Source organism: Pristis pectinata, chromosome 14 (assembly GCF_009764475.1).
Source record: "Pristis pectinata isolate sPriPec2 chromosome 14, sPriPec2.1.pri, whole genome shotgun sequence".
Taxonomy (NCBI): Eukaryota; Metazoa; Chordata; class Chondrichthyes; order Rhinopristiformes; family Pristidae; genus Pristis; species Pristis pectinata.
In genome coordinates, this window is record NC_067418.1 from 37967066 (window position 1) to 37987949 (window position 20884).

Below are 20884 nucleotides of genomic sequence, written 5' to 3' on the forward strand. Positions count from 1 at the left end.
GGGGCACCACCTCTTGGAGATGTCCTCAATGGCGGGGAGGGTTGTGCCCATGATGGAGCTTGGTATGGAGGCTCCACTGCAGCTTCTTGCAATCCTGTGCATTGGAGTCTCCATACCAGGCTGTGATGCAACCAGTCAGAATGCTCTCCACCATAGATCTATAGAAACTTGTAAGGGTCTTTGGTGACATACCAAATCTCCTCAATCTCCTAACGAAGTAGAGCTGCTGGCACACCTTCTTCGTGATTTCATGAAGTGTTGGGCCCAGGAACTTAAAGCTGCTCACCCTTTCCACCACTGACCCCTTAGTGAGGACTGTTGTGTGTTCTCCTAACTTCCCTTCCTGAAGCCCACAATCAATTGCTTGGTCTTGCTAATGTTGAGTGCAAGGTTGCTGTTGCGACACCACTCAACCAGCCAATCTATCTCACTCCTGTACACCTCTTCATCGCCATCTGAGATTTTACCAGCAACGCTGGTGTCATTGGCAAATTTATAGATGGCGTTTGAGCTGTGCTTCGCCACACAGTCATGAGTGTAGAGAGAGTAGAATAGTGTTGAGGTGCGCCTGTGTTGATTGTCAGCAAGGAGGAGATGTTATTACCAATGCACATTGACTGGGCTAAGGCAGGATTGCCCACTCTTCCCTGTCTGGTTTGTGTGCTGCATAGAACCCTTTGCCAAATCCATCAGGGAGGACACGGGCAAAAGAAGGGTGACAATCCCAGGCAATGGGGGCACTCAGATCAAAACCTCCCTGCACACGGACAATGTCACTATCATCCGCTCGGATCCAAGGATTGATCAGCATCTGCGACCAGTTTAAGTTGGCAAAGTCAACCACGGGAAGAGCGAGGCCATGCTGCTCGGCAACTCACCCAACCAGTTTTCCGTACTCTTCACTGTCAAGTCTGACTACCTGAAGGTGCTGGGGATCTGGTTTGGAGGGGCCAAGGTGTGTAACAAAAATTGGCTGGAGGGGATAGGCAAAGTTAAAGGAAATTTGGACTGTTGGAGCAGTGATCCCTCTCAGTGGTGGGCAAGGTCCTTGTCATCAGGTGTGAGGAGCTCTCGGTGTTGCTGTACTTGGTGCAGGTGTAGCTCATACCTTACTCCTCCACTGTGGCGGTTACCCGAACCATATATCATTTCATCTGGGGATCCATAATGGAATGAGTTCTGTTGGGTCGTGATGCATGTCTCCAGACAAGAGGGGGGATGTGCACTCAACATTGCCCTTTTTCTGATGGCCACCTTGGTGATTGCGTACTTCAGTTCTATGCACAGCTTGATGCAGCCACACACACAAGTGTCACTATGTGCTGAGGTTTTACCTGTCGCAACTGTTGTGAAGGATGGGCCTGTACTCGTTGCTGTGCAATGTTCCATTCATTTGGACCATGCCGCAATACCTGTTCTTCATGGAAACGTTTTTTGAGAAACACACCTGCTGTTTGGAAGATCATAAGCTCAGTGGCACATTCTAGATTGCAGGAGTACGTGCTGAAGAATACACTGAAACTTGGTGCAGCTAACACAAAGGCTTTGTGGGGAAGGACTGCAGTCTAAGGTCTTTCTGCCACTAGATACTGGGGGGCTAAGCCGTGTGTAGAAGCCGCTCAAAGACTTGAAATTTTTATTATCCCAGGATGCTACATGAGTGGCATTGGTGCTCTGTACACAGAATCTGCTACCACTACAAATGGACAGGACCAATAACACTGTGAATGTATGGAATGAATGACACTGAATGTAAAGAAAGCCATGCACTGTGTTTTATATTTCTTGTATATGATTTATGAATATGAAATAAAAAATTCATCTGATAAAGATGATAATTCCTCTCTCTTTGACAAACATTCAACTTGCTCTTTCCAGTGAAAACACATTATCCAAACATACATTGTAAAAAAAAAAGCAGTGGCAGCATTTGATAATTTAAAACAAATGAATTCTGGATGCTTCCAACATTTTCTGGATATATTCTCATTCAAAAATGTGGAAAGCTTTTTCTTGGGAACATACACATGCCCAAACTATAACATTAATCATCAGGTTCAGGTCAAATTGTATGAACATGTGGTGCCAGTAAAATCTGAGTACATAAGAAATAAGACAATTGAATGATAATAATTACAAAGACCACACCCTCACCCTAGGATCTTACTGTCACTTTATTAGGGCAGCTTTGCTGCATTATGGATACTCCCAATGAATCAGGGCCAAAATTCCTTTCTACAGATTCTACAAAGCCACTCATTTAATGATCATCATTCAGAAATAAATTGGTGATACTTACTTCTGTTATCTGCTTCTAATGTAGGTCTATGTTTCCAGGGACATTTGTGTATATTTCTGTACTATTTTTGAGTTGCTTCAGGAGAAACTTGTTCTTGTGAAGCACCTTGGGATGTCTTAATAAATTAAAGGTGCTAAGTGTAAGTTGTAATCTTTCACTATTTTGGTTCCTACAACTTGTGTGATTAGTGAGACCTTAGATACAAGATAGTTCTCCAAATCTTTTAATAGTTGTTCTGTTTTCTTCTTTCTTGCATTCTTGGCAGAAGCTGAAGACTTTTGAGTACAAGATTTGATTGCCTTTGTTATTATATCTTAGTGGTATTCTTCAACTCTATGCTCAGTAAGCTCTATTTCGTAGGGCACCATTGATTGTCTGTCACCTAAAAGTGAATTGCAAATCAATTTTGTAGAAATGAGAATAATCAATATGGGAAGGGATGAATGTTATAATAAAGAGCCTGGGACAAAAAGACAGACACCGACCGAGGCACACAAATTGGGGACCCAGTAAAATGCACCAGTAGTTCTGGCCTTAAGGAAATCCTGTGACTGCAATCAAAGTTTAGATTGTGATTTCAAAAGATCCATCACTGCCATTACCTTACATATATTGGGATGATTTGGGTTCCTCCCGAATGGTTCAAGGGCTAAAGGCACCATCAAGTATGGTAATGTAGAAAGCAATAGGTCCATTAGGGCTGCTATGGTTGGTTTTGACATGTGTAAGTTAGAAGGGTGAAAAAAAAATCAGCCAGTGTTTCTCACCCTGATTTGTATAGAGTGAACACTGTTGGAAATTGCATATACGAGGATATTGGAAGAGGACAGGATTAGAATTATCCTTAATAAAACTTAAAGTTAAAAATTACGTATCAGAAGCTGCCCTAACTCTTGCACGAGTATTGCACTTTGGATGAATAGCTGGAGGAATCAGGCTTGGGCAAGAACCATTGCAGTTGGGGAATTTGGAGAAAAAAATCAGAAAAATTCATTGGCTATTTTCATTTTAATGCAGCAGTTTTCTTTCTCAGTGATTATCTCACAGATAAAATGATACCCGTCACTGCTTAACATACCTGTAAACCTGACTCATCCTTTACGAACAATTATTTTGTTCTTGCATTTTTTTTTGTGTGTGACACATTCTTGATTTATGATTCATGCAGCTCTGAGATGTACTGTACTACACAGGTTTGCCTTTGGAGACAAATGCAACCATGTCTAATGCATTGCACATTTTTATCTACAGAACAGTATTGGAACGGGATTGACAGACATCTAAAATAAAAAGTGAAAAGCTAACATTTTGCACATCAGTTTGAACAGTGAGAAGATATTTCCACTGGATACATTAACATGTTCTTCCCTTTCAGGTGTTAATGATCTTTGCTGTGTTCTTCCACAGATGTCTGTTTTATTTTTAACTTTCTATTTTTTAATAATGATTTCCTTGCAACCTCTGTGTTTTATCTATACAGGATTTTGTTATTTTGGAGAGAAGATATCTTCAAGGAAAAGCAAATTAATGAGTTGTAAGATGATGCAATCTGTCATTGAGAATGACAGTGACTCTGCACATACTTCCTCTTCTGGTCTATCAGATCAGCGCAGTAGTGGCCTTAATCCTCAGTAACCTGGTCAAGTTTTTTCTCAGGTTGCTGCTTCCTGTCTTGGCATATCTATACTCTTCTTAGCTTCACTGCCCAAACTGTCTTACCCAATGTACTGGGTATTGTTGACAGCAACATGTAATCCTATACTGAAGAAGTGGGCTGCAGGTGCAGTGCTGTGTAGGTTGGTGGGTTAAAGTTCAGTTACCTGAGCAGGAATCCCTGAAAGAGCTGGGAGCAGTAAGTGAAAGCAGGTCAAATAGTTACATTTGAAGAGTTCTTTTTTAGGTAAGAAGTGAGCTAGCAGGACAAAGGGTTTAGGTAAAGAATTCCAGATGAGCTGGGCCTTGTTGCTGAAACCTCTTCAGAACGAAGGGCAGCCAGCTAGTCCGTCCTTTGACAGAAGCAATGAAGGGCGCAGGATGATTTATTTTCTAACTCTGTTAGAAATTAACATCCCTCATATCAGTGGTTTCTCCAAAGGGCTAAATCTAAAATAGCATGTCCAATATATTACATCACAGTTAAATTATAATGCAGATAAGATGCATTCAGTATGTATTCCTGGCCTTTTATGGATTCCATGTAACTAACCCAACCCTCGGATCACACGTCATAATTCATTCATCATATGCCTGCACATACATAATTAGAGGGAAGTTGAAGTTATTATATTCTGGATCTCATTACGGCTATGACCCAATCGTTGATCAACTGCTTAACAGGAGGGGAGAATGGTACAAACAGATAGATATTCACTTTGCTGATCTCTTCCCTTCATGGAGATGATTACGTTTCAGGTTCAGCTGAGTGAGAATCTGAGCCTGCCTCAAAAAACTAGATACGGATGCTTATTTTCTATTCTTTTCTTTTAACATCACCCACCACTGCATTTTTGAGCACAGCAGAATCCTAGTACAGACACTCCATTCCAATTCAATCTATTTTATGCCTCCTCTCTTACTATTATCTCTATTGTCAGTGGCAGAGCCCCCACAAATATATTCCTGCCTTTTTTGCCATAGACCCCACCAACTTGCTATTGTGGGTCTCACAGGCCCCAAGAAACCTACATCTTTAACGACGTTGTTATCTTCCCCAATAACGTCTCTCCATTCTAGTCCACATCTTCGACATGCAGAGACAGTTGTGGAGTTTCATGATTTCTTATTTCCTTTACTAAATGGACTGATTCTTTAGTAGTTACTTTTCCACAGCTGCCAACAACCTCCAATATCTAGTGCTGGAATCGATCTTTGCATACAAGCCTAGATAGGCATGAACACACCACATACATCTTCTCATCTGATTTCCACGTGAGTTTTTTTTTGGCGAGTCAGGAGTGGATGCTATGGCTGAATTTTTTTCCCCCAGAGAACCAAGAGTAGTCTGTTTGCTAACTCAGTGCAGACTTGGTGACCTGGCAGTTGTGAATTACCCTGAAGTGATAAAATTTCTTTAATTGTCTTGCCACTTACTGAAACATTTCTCCTTTTCAGATTATCTTGGTTTGTAGTGCTGATTATTCCATGGCATTTGTTCCTTTGAACTTTTGATGACATGTGGCATTAAATTATCAAAGGGGTTTTGAATCGCAAAAATCCAGGCTAGCTGAGTCTGTTTAACCCCAACACAATGCCTTTCATACATTAGCTGACAATTTTGATATTGCATTTAACCTGAAATACCTGCATTTCTTCTCTTTCACAATGGCTAATGCTTTGGCACCTATAAATTGGAAAGAGAATGCAGACTGAGTGGCAATGAAATAGCTAAGATTGCAACCGTGGGAAAGATGTGACTCTAAAAATGCCCAAAGGGAAAATAAACCACCTGCTGCAAACACATTCATATGCAAAGTGGTGTGGAAACAATTGTTGCACATTAAATGGATTTATAGTTGGGCTGGTTCCATTTCTATAATGTGGCTTTCTCAAATACATTCAGTTGCTGGACAGAGTATTCAAAACTTGCAGCAGGCATCAGGAAGTGGAAAGAGCAACTTAACTGCCATTCAAACAGCAGCATAGGACCAGACATCGCCAGGTTAATCACCCAATCATGCTATTGAGAGAGTTGTTTCAGGCTGAATGTAATGTGGAGTCACAAGAGACTGCAGATGCTGGAATCTGGAGCAACAAACAAAATGCTGGAGGAACTCAGCAAATCAAGCAGCGTCCGTGGAGGGAAGTGGAGCGAATATGGAAATCCAGATGAAGGGTCTCGACCTAGAATGTCGACTGTCTGTTTCACACCACAGATGCTGCTTAACCTGCTGAGTTCCTCCAGCAGTTTGGTTGAATGTAATGTATGTAGGCTGAAGGAAAAAAATATGTCCCAAAGGTATTCTTCTTAGTGTTTTGGATTAAATTACCTTCTCAATTTCAATTGCAATGACAGAAGGGGACTCAAATTCACATTATGATCAGACAGAGACAGGGATCTGGAGCAAAAAATGAGCTGCTGAAAGAACTCAACGGGTCAGGCAGCATCTATGGGGGGGGGATGCACGGTCAGCATTTCAGGTCGAGATCCTTCATCTCAACTGAAAAGAGTAGAGGAGAGATGAGATGAGGGGGAAGGGTGGGGCAAGAAGTGGTAAGTGATAGGTAGATCTAGGTGAGGAGCAATGGATTGGCAGATGGAGTCAGGTTGAGGAGGGAAGGCTGGAGATAGTGACAGAGGCTGGGAGGTGATAGGTGGAGGCAACAAACAGCTGCAGATTATGGAATCTGATAAGAAAGGAAGGTGAAGAGGAATCTGCTCCCCCTCTGTTCCTTTTTCTCTACATCTAATCTACCAGGTCCTCTCCAGTGCACCCTTCTTCCCAAACCTCCCACATACAGCTTCCAATCTCCCAGTTTCTTCCCCGGCCCCCACCTACTCCATCTGCCCATCACCCACACACTCCTCCCACTGGGTCCCCTCCCCCCACTGTTCCCATCTGCCTACCACACCTCCCTTATTTGGTTCACCTTCACCTTCCTTTCATATCACCTCACCTCTTTATACTGGCTATCTCCCCTCTACCCTGTCAGTCTAAATGAAGGGTCTCAAACCAAAATGTCGACTGTGCATTTCCTTCCACAGATGATGCCTAGCCGGCTGAGTTCCTCAAGCAGCTCATTTGTGCTCCACGTTATATTCAACCTGGGACATGGCCTCGAGTCAAAAACCTTGGCAAAATGACAATTTTTTAAACTGATAGATTAACATTGATTGGTTGCACAAATGTGTGCGGCAATTGGGCAAATCTGTTTGCACCTGACTGCTGCATTGTTTCATAAACTTAGCACACTCATTTCTGCAATCAACCATATTTTAAATGCCTCTCTTAACCAACTTCCTGCTTTGTCCTAAACCCATTGAAGATTTTTGGATAACCGCATTTATCATTGCTGCCTACACCTCGGTGTGTTACTGAGAGAGTGCTTCACAGTTAATAACTGAGGCTTCAAGTAGATGTGAAATATCACAGTCAACGAAGAGCATGGCATTTCCACAAAATCCTGGCCAACATTATTCCCTCAGCCAACACCCACTGGAAGAGCAGACTATCAATTATCTCATTGATGTTTATGGGCTCTTGCAAAATGCAAGTTGCAGAGAATTGCATGTAGTGTATAGCACAGAGTTATTCCATTCAACACAGTAAATTCCTATTGCTCTTTATGCAGTTTACAGTTATTTATGTTCCACTGAAACCTCCTCTGACTCTTTTCCATCTAATCTTTTTACATAATTTATTTTCTACCTCATTTTTTTTCAATTCATTCATTCACTTCCATCATTCATTCAACTACAACTGGTGCACATCTCTGGGCAAAGAGGTTTCCTTTGAAGACCATATTGTACCTACCTACTATTTATAACCCTTGCTTCTGGTCATCTCTGCAGTGTATCTCCTTCCTTCAAGAGCGAAGGGCCCAATCTGTTCACAATCTGATCTGTTACATAGCTTAACCGTTTAACAAAAGTTCCCTTCATTTCAATTCCGTTCCTCAAGAAATGAACAAAATTTTGTTTATTGTTACTTGTAATGATTAATTTGCATTGTTGCTTGTGATGCAACTTGCTTTGTAAATTGCAAAGACAACATAATTAGGCTATCAAGGAATATGAATATAAAAACAGATAACATTGGAGACACTCAGCAGGTCAGGCAGCCTGTATGCAAACAAAACAGTTAACGTTTCAGGTTGATGCCTATTAATGCAAGGGGTGTAGACATGATATGTGAGTGGACAAAGATCTGTCAAATGGATTATAATGTGGGAAAATATGGAAATGTCCATTTTGGCAGAGAAAAAAATTAGAAGTATATTCTCTAAATGGTGAGAGATTGCAGGGCTCTGAGCTACAGATCTTTCTGGGTGCTTTAGTGCATGATTCACAAATACCAGTATACAGGTATACCAAGTAATTTGATAAACAATTGGAATATATTGTTTATTGCCAGGGGAACTGAATGCACTGTTCAAAAATAAGGGGTCACCCATTTAAGACAGAAAACAGACATTTTTTCCCCAGAAGATAGTGAATCTGTGAATTCTCTTCCTCAGAGGATGGTAGAAGCAGTCTATGGACATTTTTAAAGGAGAGGTGGATAGATGCTTGATAAGCAAGGGTTGGGGCGTGTGGTGTTAAAAGGTTACTGTTGGTAGACAGGAGTGTGGAGTTGAGATTACAATTAGATCAGCGTGATCTTATTAAATGACAGAGCAGGTGTGAGGGTCTGAGTGTTTTGCTCCTGCCTTTAATTTGTATGTCTGTCACCCTTACCTTTCTCCTATCTTCAGAATTTCTGATCCATCTGGATCCCTTCTTTCAGCCTCTCGCTCTCTTCAGATCTATTCATCGCTAACTGCTGATATGACGTTCACCATCTTACTTTTGACACTGCCCATACTCATTCCAGCATGTGCATAGTCCAGTGACATGCTTCAACAGTTCCATGGGTGCCTGAGTGTGGAGCCCCATCCCTGAAATGCCCATTACACCATTTCACAGCTGGCGAAGCTGGGTCAGGACTTCTCAGCTGTGAAATCTGTGAGGCTTTTTAATAGTTTTCAAATGTCTCTGATATTACCTTGTGAGGCAAAGTCAGTCAGTGTGCTTCTGATGACAGGTCTCTGAGCTTACGTTTGGCAGCTCTGCTCACCTCAAGTCAATTTACAACCAGCAGAGTGAGCAAGTTCATTAAAAACACACAGACACATTTTAGGTAATCAAAAACATTACAGTAAAGCAATATAAATTTTAAAACTACCACTCTGTATGGAGGGCAGCAACAGAGCACAGTGACAGGGTGAGGTGCCATTTCATAAATTAATTCCTGAACTACTGCACCTGAAGTCTGGAAATTCAAATCGATGTGTGCTGGCAAAACTCAGCAAAATACAAGCCATTATGTTTATTAAGCAGGTAAATGAACAATACCTAGAAGTAACATATTAAAACCTTTACTATTATCTATTTATTATCTGTTTAAATGAGAAAAAGCAAAGCATCTTTTCCTGTTTTGGCTTGCAACACAATGATGATTCTTGAAGCATAGTTACTCACTTTTTACATGGTTTCTCTCTCTCTGCCTCCCTCCCTTCCTCCCGACTTCTCTTTCCGCCCCCCCCCCCTTCCATCTCTCTCACCACCCCCTCTCTCCCTCTCTCTTTCTCCCCTTCTCTCCCTCTTGGCTTTAAACTGACGGAATGCTCTGTTGAGTTGAGCAGTAGGAATCTCCTGAACATTGAGCTGTTGTGAGAAGAACCATGATTGACTCTACCTCACAAACTGACCAAGATAACCACTCCAGTAAATCACGTGACAGACAAAAATTTTAAATTGGGTCAATATTATTTGTTTTTTGTGGCATGTGGGCATTGGTGATAGGTCAGCATTTATTGTCCATCCCTAATTATCACGAGAAACTTTTGAGTGGTGGTGAGATGCTGCATTTAACTATTGCATTTCCCATGGTGCAGGTGTTTGCACATGGTTGTTGGAAAGCTAATCCAGCATTTTGACCTCACAGTCATGAAGGAACAATAATTTATTTTCAAGATGAGATGGTGTGGGATTTGCAGATAGAAGATCCTTTGTGACCAATTCTGTAGTCATATTGTACTATGCTTGACATGCTATCAGGTCTGCCAGTTCCCTAGACTCCAGATTTTACTTTCTGCCACTTCGCCAAGATTCAATGGCTTTGTTAAAACCTGCCCAACACTTCTGTTATAGGACTTCTGTCAGGGTCTTGTGCATGGCATTGATGTGACCTATAGGCCTATTGTGGCAAAGTTACTTCCCTTATCCCTTGGAAAACTGCCTCGTATTATCATGATTGTGGCTGCATTCACTCAAAGGCTTCTGTTCATAGAAAGCCAATTTTTTAAATCAAAATAAACTTTATTCATCATAAAAAACTATATACAACAATAAAACCATGCAAACCTTAACATTCATGTACGGATCAATCATTAGACAAAAGAGGAAGGAAGTGAACTCAAATGTTTATGCCTCTCGTTTAAGTGGGAAATTCCATCATTCTACAATAGGATTGCTCTACCTGTTTCATTCACATTATGGTGATGGCTTTATCACAATCATTTCAAACTACTTCCTTCCTCTAATCATCTCAGATTCCTGCATGGCAAACGAGCAGGACAGGCTGTGTGCATGATAACAGAGCTTCATTTTCATTCCTGATTTCAAGCATTTGCACTTTTTTTTTACATATTCAGCCCACTGCTAAGGAACTCCCTAAAGACCCTATGGGAACTGTGTTTGGGTATTTTAAATTTTTTCTTCCATCATCTTCCAAAGGTTCTGAGAATAATGTTCCTGAATTGGTAGTTCCAACAAGTGACCTTTCTTATTCTTTCAGTACAGTCAGTGAATTGTCAGTAACTTATTTCATGAATGTGAGTGGTATTACAGTGACCCCGATGCAGTTTCCAGAAGAGGTTTACTGAACAATTAAAAATGATTACCCTCCCTGATGTCCCCCATAATCCAAGAGCACACAGTCCAAATGAACTGTTGCTTGTTTTGCAACCATTATGGGCGCAATATAAATTCAGGTTATTGTTGATGCTCAATTGAAATTGGCAAACTCGTGTCAGCCTGACTAAAAGCTGGAATCTTCCGAACTCTTTGTCTCCAGCCCACAGCAGGTGTTGGGCTGATCTGAAGAGAGCTGGTTCTGACACATGCTGTGTAAGGGCATGGCCCTGTAACAAGAGGTCACTGAATGCACCTGTCTCATATTTCTTTTCTCAGCTAAAATTTGAGCTCACTGACACCAAACAAAAGAAGAAAGCGGTGGTTGAATGAGAGAGGAAGTAAACTCCCTGTTTGTGAATGAAGCAAGTGGACTGACTGTGTCATTAGTAAATGATTGAGTCACAGAAACACCCACCCTTCAGCACAACCTGTGAGTTCAAATAAAAGTGAATGCCAGCTTTGCATACAGCCAATCTCTGAGTGCAGTCAGCTCCACAGATATTTCCTCAGGCAGTGTATTTCCATACAAAATTGCGGACAATACAACATCGAACAAAAATAATGCAATTAGAACTAGCATCTGATATTCGTGTTTATATGTCCTTCAACATTGTCTGTGACAGATGTTTAATGAAGGAACTGTAGTCTTCAAATTGGCAGTAGCTCACACTGCATTTTAACAGTTAAAACTGTTCACAGAACACTATGAGACCAGTGAGGAAAATATTGCCTGATGTGCACTGAGCCATAGAATCCTGTTAGTCCTGAGGTCAAACACATCAATGAATGGAAACAATAATTGTACCTCTAGTGCTTTCATAACGTGAAAGTGGGGAAATTTAACCCATCAAACTCTGATAATGGAGCCCAAAGAAAAATACTCCAACCTGTCTGTTACATGTTTTGCATGTTCCGAAGTTAAATTGATGTCATTTAATGGTTTCCACTCTTCCCTAGGTTATGCAGGGGCTGGTGGTTGGATGGCTGACTGAACGACTAGGGGAGAAAACCCTACTTCCCTGGTCCATCCTGGTGATTTCTCTAGTGGGGTTAGTCACGGTAAGTTTTGATCTAGTGTCCATGCATTACACTGGATGGAGTTCTTCAAACTTTGTATTCAAAGCAAATACTACAAGAAAGTAATGAGAGCACATGAGCTTAGTGACCCAGTGTTACTGAGTCAGTGGAAGGGCATTGCACACATGATCTAAGTAGGATGCCACAGAAGAGAAAGCCACAATACCACAATTTTTTTTAAATGCCCCATTCTCTGGTTGCTCACAGCAGTGTCCTTGAGATTACCCTTAAATTTCTAGAGATTTTTAGTCAATTCTGGAAGGTTTGAACTCTCAAGACTTTGCAATATAGAGAGTAAAATATTTTAACCACTATTAAAGCAGATGTTAAATAAAAGCTTTTGCCTATCACTTCAATAACCCCCTCCCCCACAACCCGAACTGCATCACCGTGGCAGCTGTGTGCTTATGTCTGTGGCTTTAATGGCAGGATGCAGCTCGTAGCCTGAGGCTCACCCACATCCTCATGCTAATGTGAGGGAGGGTTCACAGGGTAAAGGTCAAGGATTTTGTCAATCTTTAAACATGCTCAGGGTGGGTTGAAACCACAAGGCCTGACATGCTTTCACAGTTTAGAACAGTTCAGGAAGGCTACAATTATGGAAATGAAAGGGTAGTGAGGCCGGATGACTTTGAAGTCCTTTGAATGCTTTGTTGGTGGTTTTTGACTATCATGCAGTCAAGTATGAGCCTGGGATGATCACTCACAGCTGAAAAAGACATCGGGGATTTTCTCTTGCAACACTCAAAATGCTGGAGGAACTTAGTGGGTCACGCAGCATCTATGGAGGGGAATGGACAGTCAAGACCCTTCATCAGGACTGGAAAGAAAAAGGGCAGTAGCCAGTATAAGAGGGTGGGGGAGGGGTGGAGCAAGAGCTGGCGGGGTTAGGTGAATCCAGGTGAGAGGGGGAAGATAGGTGGGGGAGGGGAGAGCGGGAATGGTGTAAGAAGCTGGGAGGTGATAGGTGGAAGTGCCAAAGGGCTGAAGAAGATGGATCTGATAGGAGAGGACAGTGGACCATTTTCTCTTACCAGTGTTTTCAACACCCACTCTCTGTTCTGGAAATATCAACTGTTGCTTGGGCACAGTTCGTGAGGTGTTTCCATCACATTACACCCAAGTGACCATTCTTCAACACTAGCCTAAATTGTGACATTGGCAACATAAAAAAAATCTGAGAAGGAGGAATACATTGCAACAGTTGGTACATCACAAATCAAATGTATTTTTTGTAATGCTATTGGTTTGATTTTATTTCTCTCTGTTCTAAGATTAATAGTTTCCATCTATTTTCCTCAGGCATTGATGAGCAACATCCTCCATTTCTGCCTTACTTGCATCCCCATGTCCTTGGGAATCTCTGGATTCTACCTCACCACAAATAGTATCTTAACCAAAATTGTTCCTCCTGCAGACACTGGTAAGTGAATAAAATAACGCTATAATTATTAACTTTTACTACCATTGAACTTCCGCTTTAAAACCATTATCCTCCCTCATGATACATTGTGAATTGCAATGTGTAGTGATTTACAGAGCCAGTAGGAGTAGAAGGTCCAAAGTTTAGCTGCTGAGACCCCTTGCTAAGTTAACTGATACCGACTATGGAGTTAGTGATATTCTTTCATTTGCCTCAAGCTCCCTTGATATATGAGAAAGAAAATGTCGTTTTCAGGCTTTGGCTTCCAGAAAGGAATTGGAGAAATATATGAAAGGGGAGAATATACAGGGTTCAAGGAAATACCTTGGTAGTGACACTAATCAGATAGTTCTTTCAAAGAACATATATGGAGAGGTTTGGAGGGATATGGGCCAAATCCAGGCAAACGGGACTTGTTTGGTGGGCACCATGGTCAACATGGGCAAGTTGGGCCAAAGGGCCTATTTCCATGCTGTATCACTCTATGACTCTGTAACTGACACAAACCACTGACATAATAGGCTGAATGTCCTATTTCAAGGCGCACAGATCCATAATTCTTCTCCACATCATTACTCATTGGGCCTTGCTATGTATGTATTAGGAAAGGTCAAAATCAACTGCCCTTACAAAATCCCCTCACCGCCTTCCTCCCTCAGTGAAATAGTTTGCCAAGACTATCTGCCTTGGCTCGCACATGATAAATAGGCCCTTGAATAGGCAGCCAGTCTCTCTTTTCCTGAGGCTGCAACTGTGGTGGCTTTATCACATTGAAACTCAACCTGCAGAATTCTCTGAATCATCTTGCCTTGACAAGTTTCAGCCATTGTATCTGCAGCCCACATTGATGTACCTTGACACGAGATATTCTGCAGCTGCTGGAATCTGGATGTACCCTGAAGCCTTTGCATAGTATCTTGTTTTTAAAAAAGTTTCATTTACATCTTTTGATTCGCCCCACTGCCCTGCCCCACTCTATCTGTGTTTTTCCATTCCTGTTTGATATCCAGTGTTTTATGCTCTGAATGTCGTGCCTTGAGATATCTTTGTGCACATCAAAGATGTCATAGAAGTATAAAATTACTTGTGTGCAAATATAATTTCCCCCAGAGCCCCCACATGATTTTTCTCCACTTTATACACAGATCACTTGAAGTTCAGAGAAGAGATGCCCTGCTCTTTCCCAGAGATCATTGATATAATTCAGTGGGAGGAAATTCAAATTAGGCTGCCATTGACCTTGTCCTAAATGAAAGGAAAGAACGAGTCTAACCCTGGGCTGGGTAAGCAAGATGAACTAGCTTACCGGGAGGGTTAAGGTCCGAAGTTTAAGCAAAGTTACTTTTGTCTGAATAACTGCCAGCTGGTGTGTTGTAAAGGCTGAGGAAGTTGGGCTGTTGTTGCTGCTGCCTGGCCTACTGTGCCCTTTGGGAGAGATGGCCTACAGAAGACAGGGTAGTTTACTATATCAACTAAGATAAATGGGCAGTGGGATGCTGGGTTACTGTGCTGCTGTAGGTATTGAGTGATATGGACCGGGTTGGGTTTCTATGCCAGTGAGGGATTTTGACCAGGGGTCAAGCTTGGTACTGTGATGTCAGGTAGAAAAGAGGATAGGTTCTTCTGCTGCTGGGAAAGTTGATCCAGTTGAACTAGATTGGGTTAAACTTGTTATAGGAGACTTGGATTATTGGGACTTGGATTATTGAGCCATGCTGAGGCACAGATAGATTTGGACTTTACGCACTAGGTCTGTTGAACCCTTTTCATTTTCCCTCATTCATTATTTGATTGTGAATCTTTCTTTCTGTAGGTGCGATGCTTGGGTTGAATATGTCCGTACACTCTTTCGTTCGTTCAGTGGCTCCCACTATTGGAGGTTTCCTTTACCAACTATATGGGTACCCATCCTTCGGATATTTGCAGTTCGCAGTCAGTTTGCTGGTCTTTTTCTATGTCTTTAAAAAGATTTCCAATTGAAAATGTTGGAGTGCCGTCAACTCTGGGAAGAGTCTTGGACCTGGCGGCTACTTACAGAATGAAAAGGCAGATTTCAGGTCCAGAATCTCAATAGTTTAAGAGAATTGCAGTACCCAATAGTAATCTAACGTGAATAATTTCAACACTTGGTGCATCAGCAGTTTGGTACTAGAGACGAGGAGGTATGGTGATAATGGACATATAGCACAGCCAGTGCCTTGATTTGAGTTGTGAAGATCAGTGCTGAAGAGTTCTTTGCTTATCAGATATTAGTGAATCCCAGACATTGATGTTCAGCTGATACATGAAGGAAGTCAATAACCAAAAACATGAAGAATATCACACATAACAGAAACTGCTAGTGTTTTCACATGAAGTTAATTTAGCTGAAAGATAATTAATTCTCCAGTTGGGCAGTAGCCTTATGGTTGCTATTGTGCTGCAACTTTACCTTCTGCTCCCTCTTCATCTTAGGCAATCTTTAGGCATTGAGGATGACTTGCCTCCCCTCCAGTAATGTGGATTCTGAGGCATCTGAGGAGGCCAGTGTGGGACTGATGAGGCAGGAGGCACATGATGAGGCAGGTGGCTGGGTATGTTGGGAGGTGGTGCACCTCTTCTGCCTTAAGCACTGGGCTTTTGAATGCTTCTGATTCTCAAAGCCATCCTGAATGCTCCTTCTCCATTTTATGTGGTTATGGGCGAGTGGGGGTGTTACCCCTTTTCAAGGAGGCTCTGAGAAGCCTGGTGATGGCTTTTCCTGTGGCCAGTGTCAGGGAGATCCATTGTAGACACAGTGCCTACCTGCCGAACCTAGATCATCACCATTAGTTGCCCATGGCCCAACCAGGCTGGTTCCCAAGGGAATGCTACTCAGTAATCCTTCATGGGTATTTTTCTTATGGCTGGAGAGTGAGGGAGAACTTGAGGAAGGTGAGGTGGGACGATTTCTGCCAAATAATATAGTAATTATGCTGCTGATCAAATAATAGATTATCAGTTTCTCTCCGACCAGGTCAAATTGTGAAAACGAATTCACTTTGTGCTAGCAAGATTAAAATATAGCCAAAAACACTGAATTAAAAACAGAAAATACTATAAAGACTCAACAGGTCAGCTAGTGAGAGATAGGAGAAATGACAGGTTAACTTTTCAGGCCTTTGGCCCTTTGTAAGAATTGTTGAAGACTCATTTGTAAACCTCTGGCTGGTTCACTACTGGGCAACACAAGCATTACCTGGTCAGTCTAACGTCTAACTACTAAATACTACAAAACCACCATAGAATAGCCCAGAATTGCCCAAATCCCAGAATCAAAATTCAAGCATTGCACTGAATTTAAAACAAAAGCAGATCAAGTTAACCTCATGAGGAAGTGTAAATGGTGATAAGAAATAATTGTACAATAAACAAAAGTATGTCAGATGTTTTCACAAAACCTTATAATGATCTTTTAACTAAATAGTAAATCTCAATTTTTTTATAGGTAATTGTAACCTTGACCATACTTCACACATTTCCAAAGTGCTCCTGAATTTTATGATTTTTGCCAATATTATCAACATTTTTTCCTTCTCTTTATCTTTTGCTTCTTGACAGCACTATGTATTTTATCCAAAGCATAGTATGTTCATTGCTTAGACCTATGTTCTTTTCATTTTAGAAGGATGAGGGGTGATCTTATTGAAATATAAAGGGAACAGAAAAATTGATAGATACAGAAGGATAGTGAGAGAGAGATACTAAGAGGCAGGTGCAGAATTGGGTAAGGGGAATGGAATTTGAACTAAAAGAAGAAAATATGAGAAAGAGCGAGGGTAAGGGGTAGTAAGCAATGTGTTAATTTAGTACCTAATGTGGCTTTTATGTGAAGGATTTTTTGCCAAAGTGTGTCTACCTGCCCCGCCCCCCCACTTGAAAGCTAGCAAAGGTTACTAGTCTAATGGCTTGTTTCAGTTTTGAAAAATGATATCTTTCTTCTAATCCTTTCATAGAGCTGATTTTATTAACAATAAATTTAGATGGGAATGGGTTGCTGAAGCACAGCCTAGGATGGGGAGGAGTTGGGAAGCCAGTAACAAAGTCAGAAGGAACCCTGATTTAGGACAAACATCAGAATTATTCCTTCCATACTGAACTCTTCTCTTCTGGCTCCTGTGCACAAAAGTACTTTCTTGGGACAATCCAAGAGGACAAAACTGCAGTCTGAAGACTCCGCTAACAGGGATAATGCATTTGTCTCATGTGAAACTCAAACTGCACTGTGAAGCCAGCACCTCTTGTTCTTCATAGTTCAAAGAAGTCAAATTTCATTCAGAAGCCTCCCTCCGCTCTCTCTGTTCTTCCCCAGAATCCCACTATCACAAACAAACCAATAGGGAGCATTTTATTTTGGCCTTTGTTGTTTTTTTTAACTTTAATGAGGGCATTATAAAGTTCTTGTTAATCATGAGATTAACTGACAGCTCTAATTTGTTTCAGAACATCAGACTTATTTCATTTGGGTAGGTTAAAGAAAGTAAGGATGTAACATACTGTAAGGCGTAGAGGGATATGGAATTAATGCAGGCAAATGGGATTAGTTTAGAGAGGCATGATGGTCAGTATAGATGCGGCGTTTCTTTGTTGTACATCTCTGTGACTCTATAAACGTGCTGAATTCTAAGACTACATGGAAACCTTAGTTAAAACAATTGTCTGAAGATTGGGTCTTCCAGGAGTCCCAGCTGTGCTTAAAATTTGTAGTGTGTGTCTGACTGCTGAATCCAAAATACAGGCTGTTTAAAAAGTGTGTTTTTTATTTTTCAATGTAGTTTTTAGAATTAACATTAAATTCTATTAATTCCCCTCCTCATTGATGCCACATATTAACTGTGGGTCATTGAGCTGCTAACTCCATTCATCTGGTTAAAACAGACCTTGGATGGAAGGTCATGTTGTATCTTCCAGTCATAAAAGTAAATCTACATGGAGAGAAATTTAGCTTAGGTGCTTATTTGCAGATTTATGGCCTCCATTTGGCTAGTCCTTTTCTGTTGGTATAATTGAATTGATTTTTAAACTTATCTGACTGCTTGCCCAGAGCTGTCTAATAGAGCAATGTGGCAACTCTGACCATGGCTTTATCACAAAGGTTACTGCTATAACTACTGGTTTTGGGGAGGAAGAAAGGGGACATAACACATATGTTTATACTTCTACCACATGCACCACACACCCCCACCCCTCCCCCAAACAACCAGGTCATGTCAGGGGAAGATCAATGTTGAAAGCTTGGAAAGCAAGGGAACAATCGACAAATTGATGTCTCTCGGAGCAGGCCTTCAGACCAGTTCTAGTTCAGGGAATCTCAGCCAATGGCTCTCTGTGACCAACTTCTGTACTGGTTTTCTGAGCTGCATTTGGAGTTATGTGGATAATCTTCAATCTAACAGTGCAGGTATAAAGTTGGCAAGTCCTTGTTTGCTGGGGGATGATCTGCCTTGGTTTCCCCATGGAAGTCAAACAGTAGCATGGAAAAAGTCCAGCCACCTCCGGTGGCAGGAGAGGACGCTGAGCCAGAGGCTAATGATATGCAGGAAGAGGGCCAGACAGCCCCTTACTGAGGACACTTTCACAGAATTGCGTGTGCCAAACAATCTTAGGCAGTTCCTCAGGTTTGAGGATAACTTGATTTGACTGAGGATTGTAAATTGCTTGTGTGTAACTATAAAAACACTTATTTGCAAGGATTAGGGGAATTACACATAAATAGCTTTCACACCAGAAATAAATATTAGAGGACCTGAAGAATTGTGGGACAGGGTGTTTGGTGTCTTTGGTTTGGGTAGGAGTGGGAAGTGGCAGGGTATATTGAGGAAGGTGAACAAGCAGATGGAGGTTGGACAGGCAGATAGGACTAAGGTGTGGTAAAGGGTGCAGAAACATATATGAAGGAGAAAATATATATTTGCAGGCTGGGTCTGTTATAGATGATTGAATTGATAAAAATGTTCTGATAATGCACAGCCTGGCAAAAACAGGGATTTTGTAATATCGTGAAACCAACAACAGACTGAAAACAGAAAAGAGATGGACATGGTTAAGGGATCTGTTAATGTGGCAGTGACAAATGTTCCAATGAGGTAAATGCTGTGGCATCAAGTAGTTGTAAAACAGGTTGGGAAAGGAATGGAGTCTACATAGATGTGCTGAAGGAATGGGAATGGGATTTATTAATCCAGTTGGCTATGTGCTGTCGCACCCATCGCCGTCTGGAGTGTAACCTCAAGGTTGAAATTTCAGCCAGATGGAGCCTGAATGCGATTTGTGATATGAATTACTGATCTTTGACAGTTATAAATACCACAGTAAAAAGTGAACCATGCCTTGCTTCTACTCGACAGATCAATGCTGCTGAATATTACCCGATTTTGTTGTAATTTTCTGTACATCCCTTTTGATCATTATCTTGTGGTATAAATTACAAATATGGTATTTTTGTATTTATTGTAAAATAGAAGAATAAAGAACTGAATTGATTTACAGTTAGGGTGTCAGTCAACCTTGTAGCTTTTAAAGTCTCATGCAAATAACGTTCGAATCATTCAGGAAATAGCTCCCGCCCCTCCCATATATTGATGTTTTTTCCCCAGTGACCACAAACCCCAGGACTGAAAACTGACTTTTGTTTAACGAAACATTTCAACTAAAGAGAATGCCAGTGATCTTTCTCTGCCTTGACAATGTGACCATGTGTAAACTTAGACAACGAAGAATATAACTTTAATAAAAATGAAACATGCCCACGGCTGTAATGATGCTTCACAGACAAAACGCTGGAGGAATTTAGCAGGTCAGGCAGCATCTGTAGAGGAAAATGAACAGTCGACGTTTCGGGTCGAGACCCTTCATCAGGACTTCTCTCTCTTCACCTCATGTCTTTTGTCCAGTAAGGCTGTAGCAGGGGCTTGTTTTAACGTCTGCCTTCTCAGGGTTATCAGGTTATTCTACTGTACGGCTATCACATCTGAACTCTAATCACGTTGATGCACTTCTGGACACAGTCAGAAGCTCGAATGAAGTTGCGCCTCACTTTCTGTGATGGAGAGTTTCAGACTTTGGTACATGTAAATCCCGGGCGTGTGCGTCCCACCTGGGTAGGGGGAACTTGGGAGAAGTGTGGCGGCAGATTTGATTTACAATGCGGTGTAGGGCTGTGGGGTATTTTTTAGCAGTCGGAGTAGCGGGTGCTGCTGCTGACCCCCGGCCACCGCCTGGTTCCCCGAGCCGCCAAGGTCACTGGGCTGACTGAAAGCCGGAGCTTCCGGGGACTGAAGGACGTGGGGTCGGCGGGAGGGACGGCCAAGTCAGTGGGGCGCCGGTGTTGTCTCTCCGGGCCGCCGCACTGCACGACCTGCCGCTGCTCCCTGGGACCCCTCATTGGTTCGGCCCCTCGGCCACCTGCCGACTGTTACCAGCGCTGCTCCTCATTACCCGGGCAGCTGGCGAT

At 41.8% G+C, this 20884-nt stretch overlaps 1 protein-coding gene across 1 annotated transcript in view; it reads left to right on the forward strand.

Annotated features, from left to right (window-relative positions):
- slc22a18 (solute carrier family 22 member 18) overlaps positions 1–19919 on the forward strand; it is a 93740-nt gene extending 73821 nt beyond the window's left edge. Inside the window, exons 8-10 of the mRNA XM_052029046.1 lie at positions 11871–11972; positions 13293–13413; positions 15227–19919. Coding sequence (XP_051885006.1) covers positions 11871–11972; positions 13293–13413; positions 15227–15393 — 390 coding nt within the window. The 3' untranslated portion in view covers positions 15394–19919. The remainder of the gene's footprint in view (positions 1–11870; positions 11973–13292; positions 13414–15226) is intronic.
- The last annotated feature ends 965 nt before the right edge of the window (positions 19920–20884 follow it).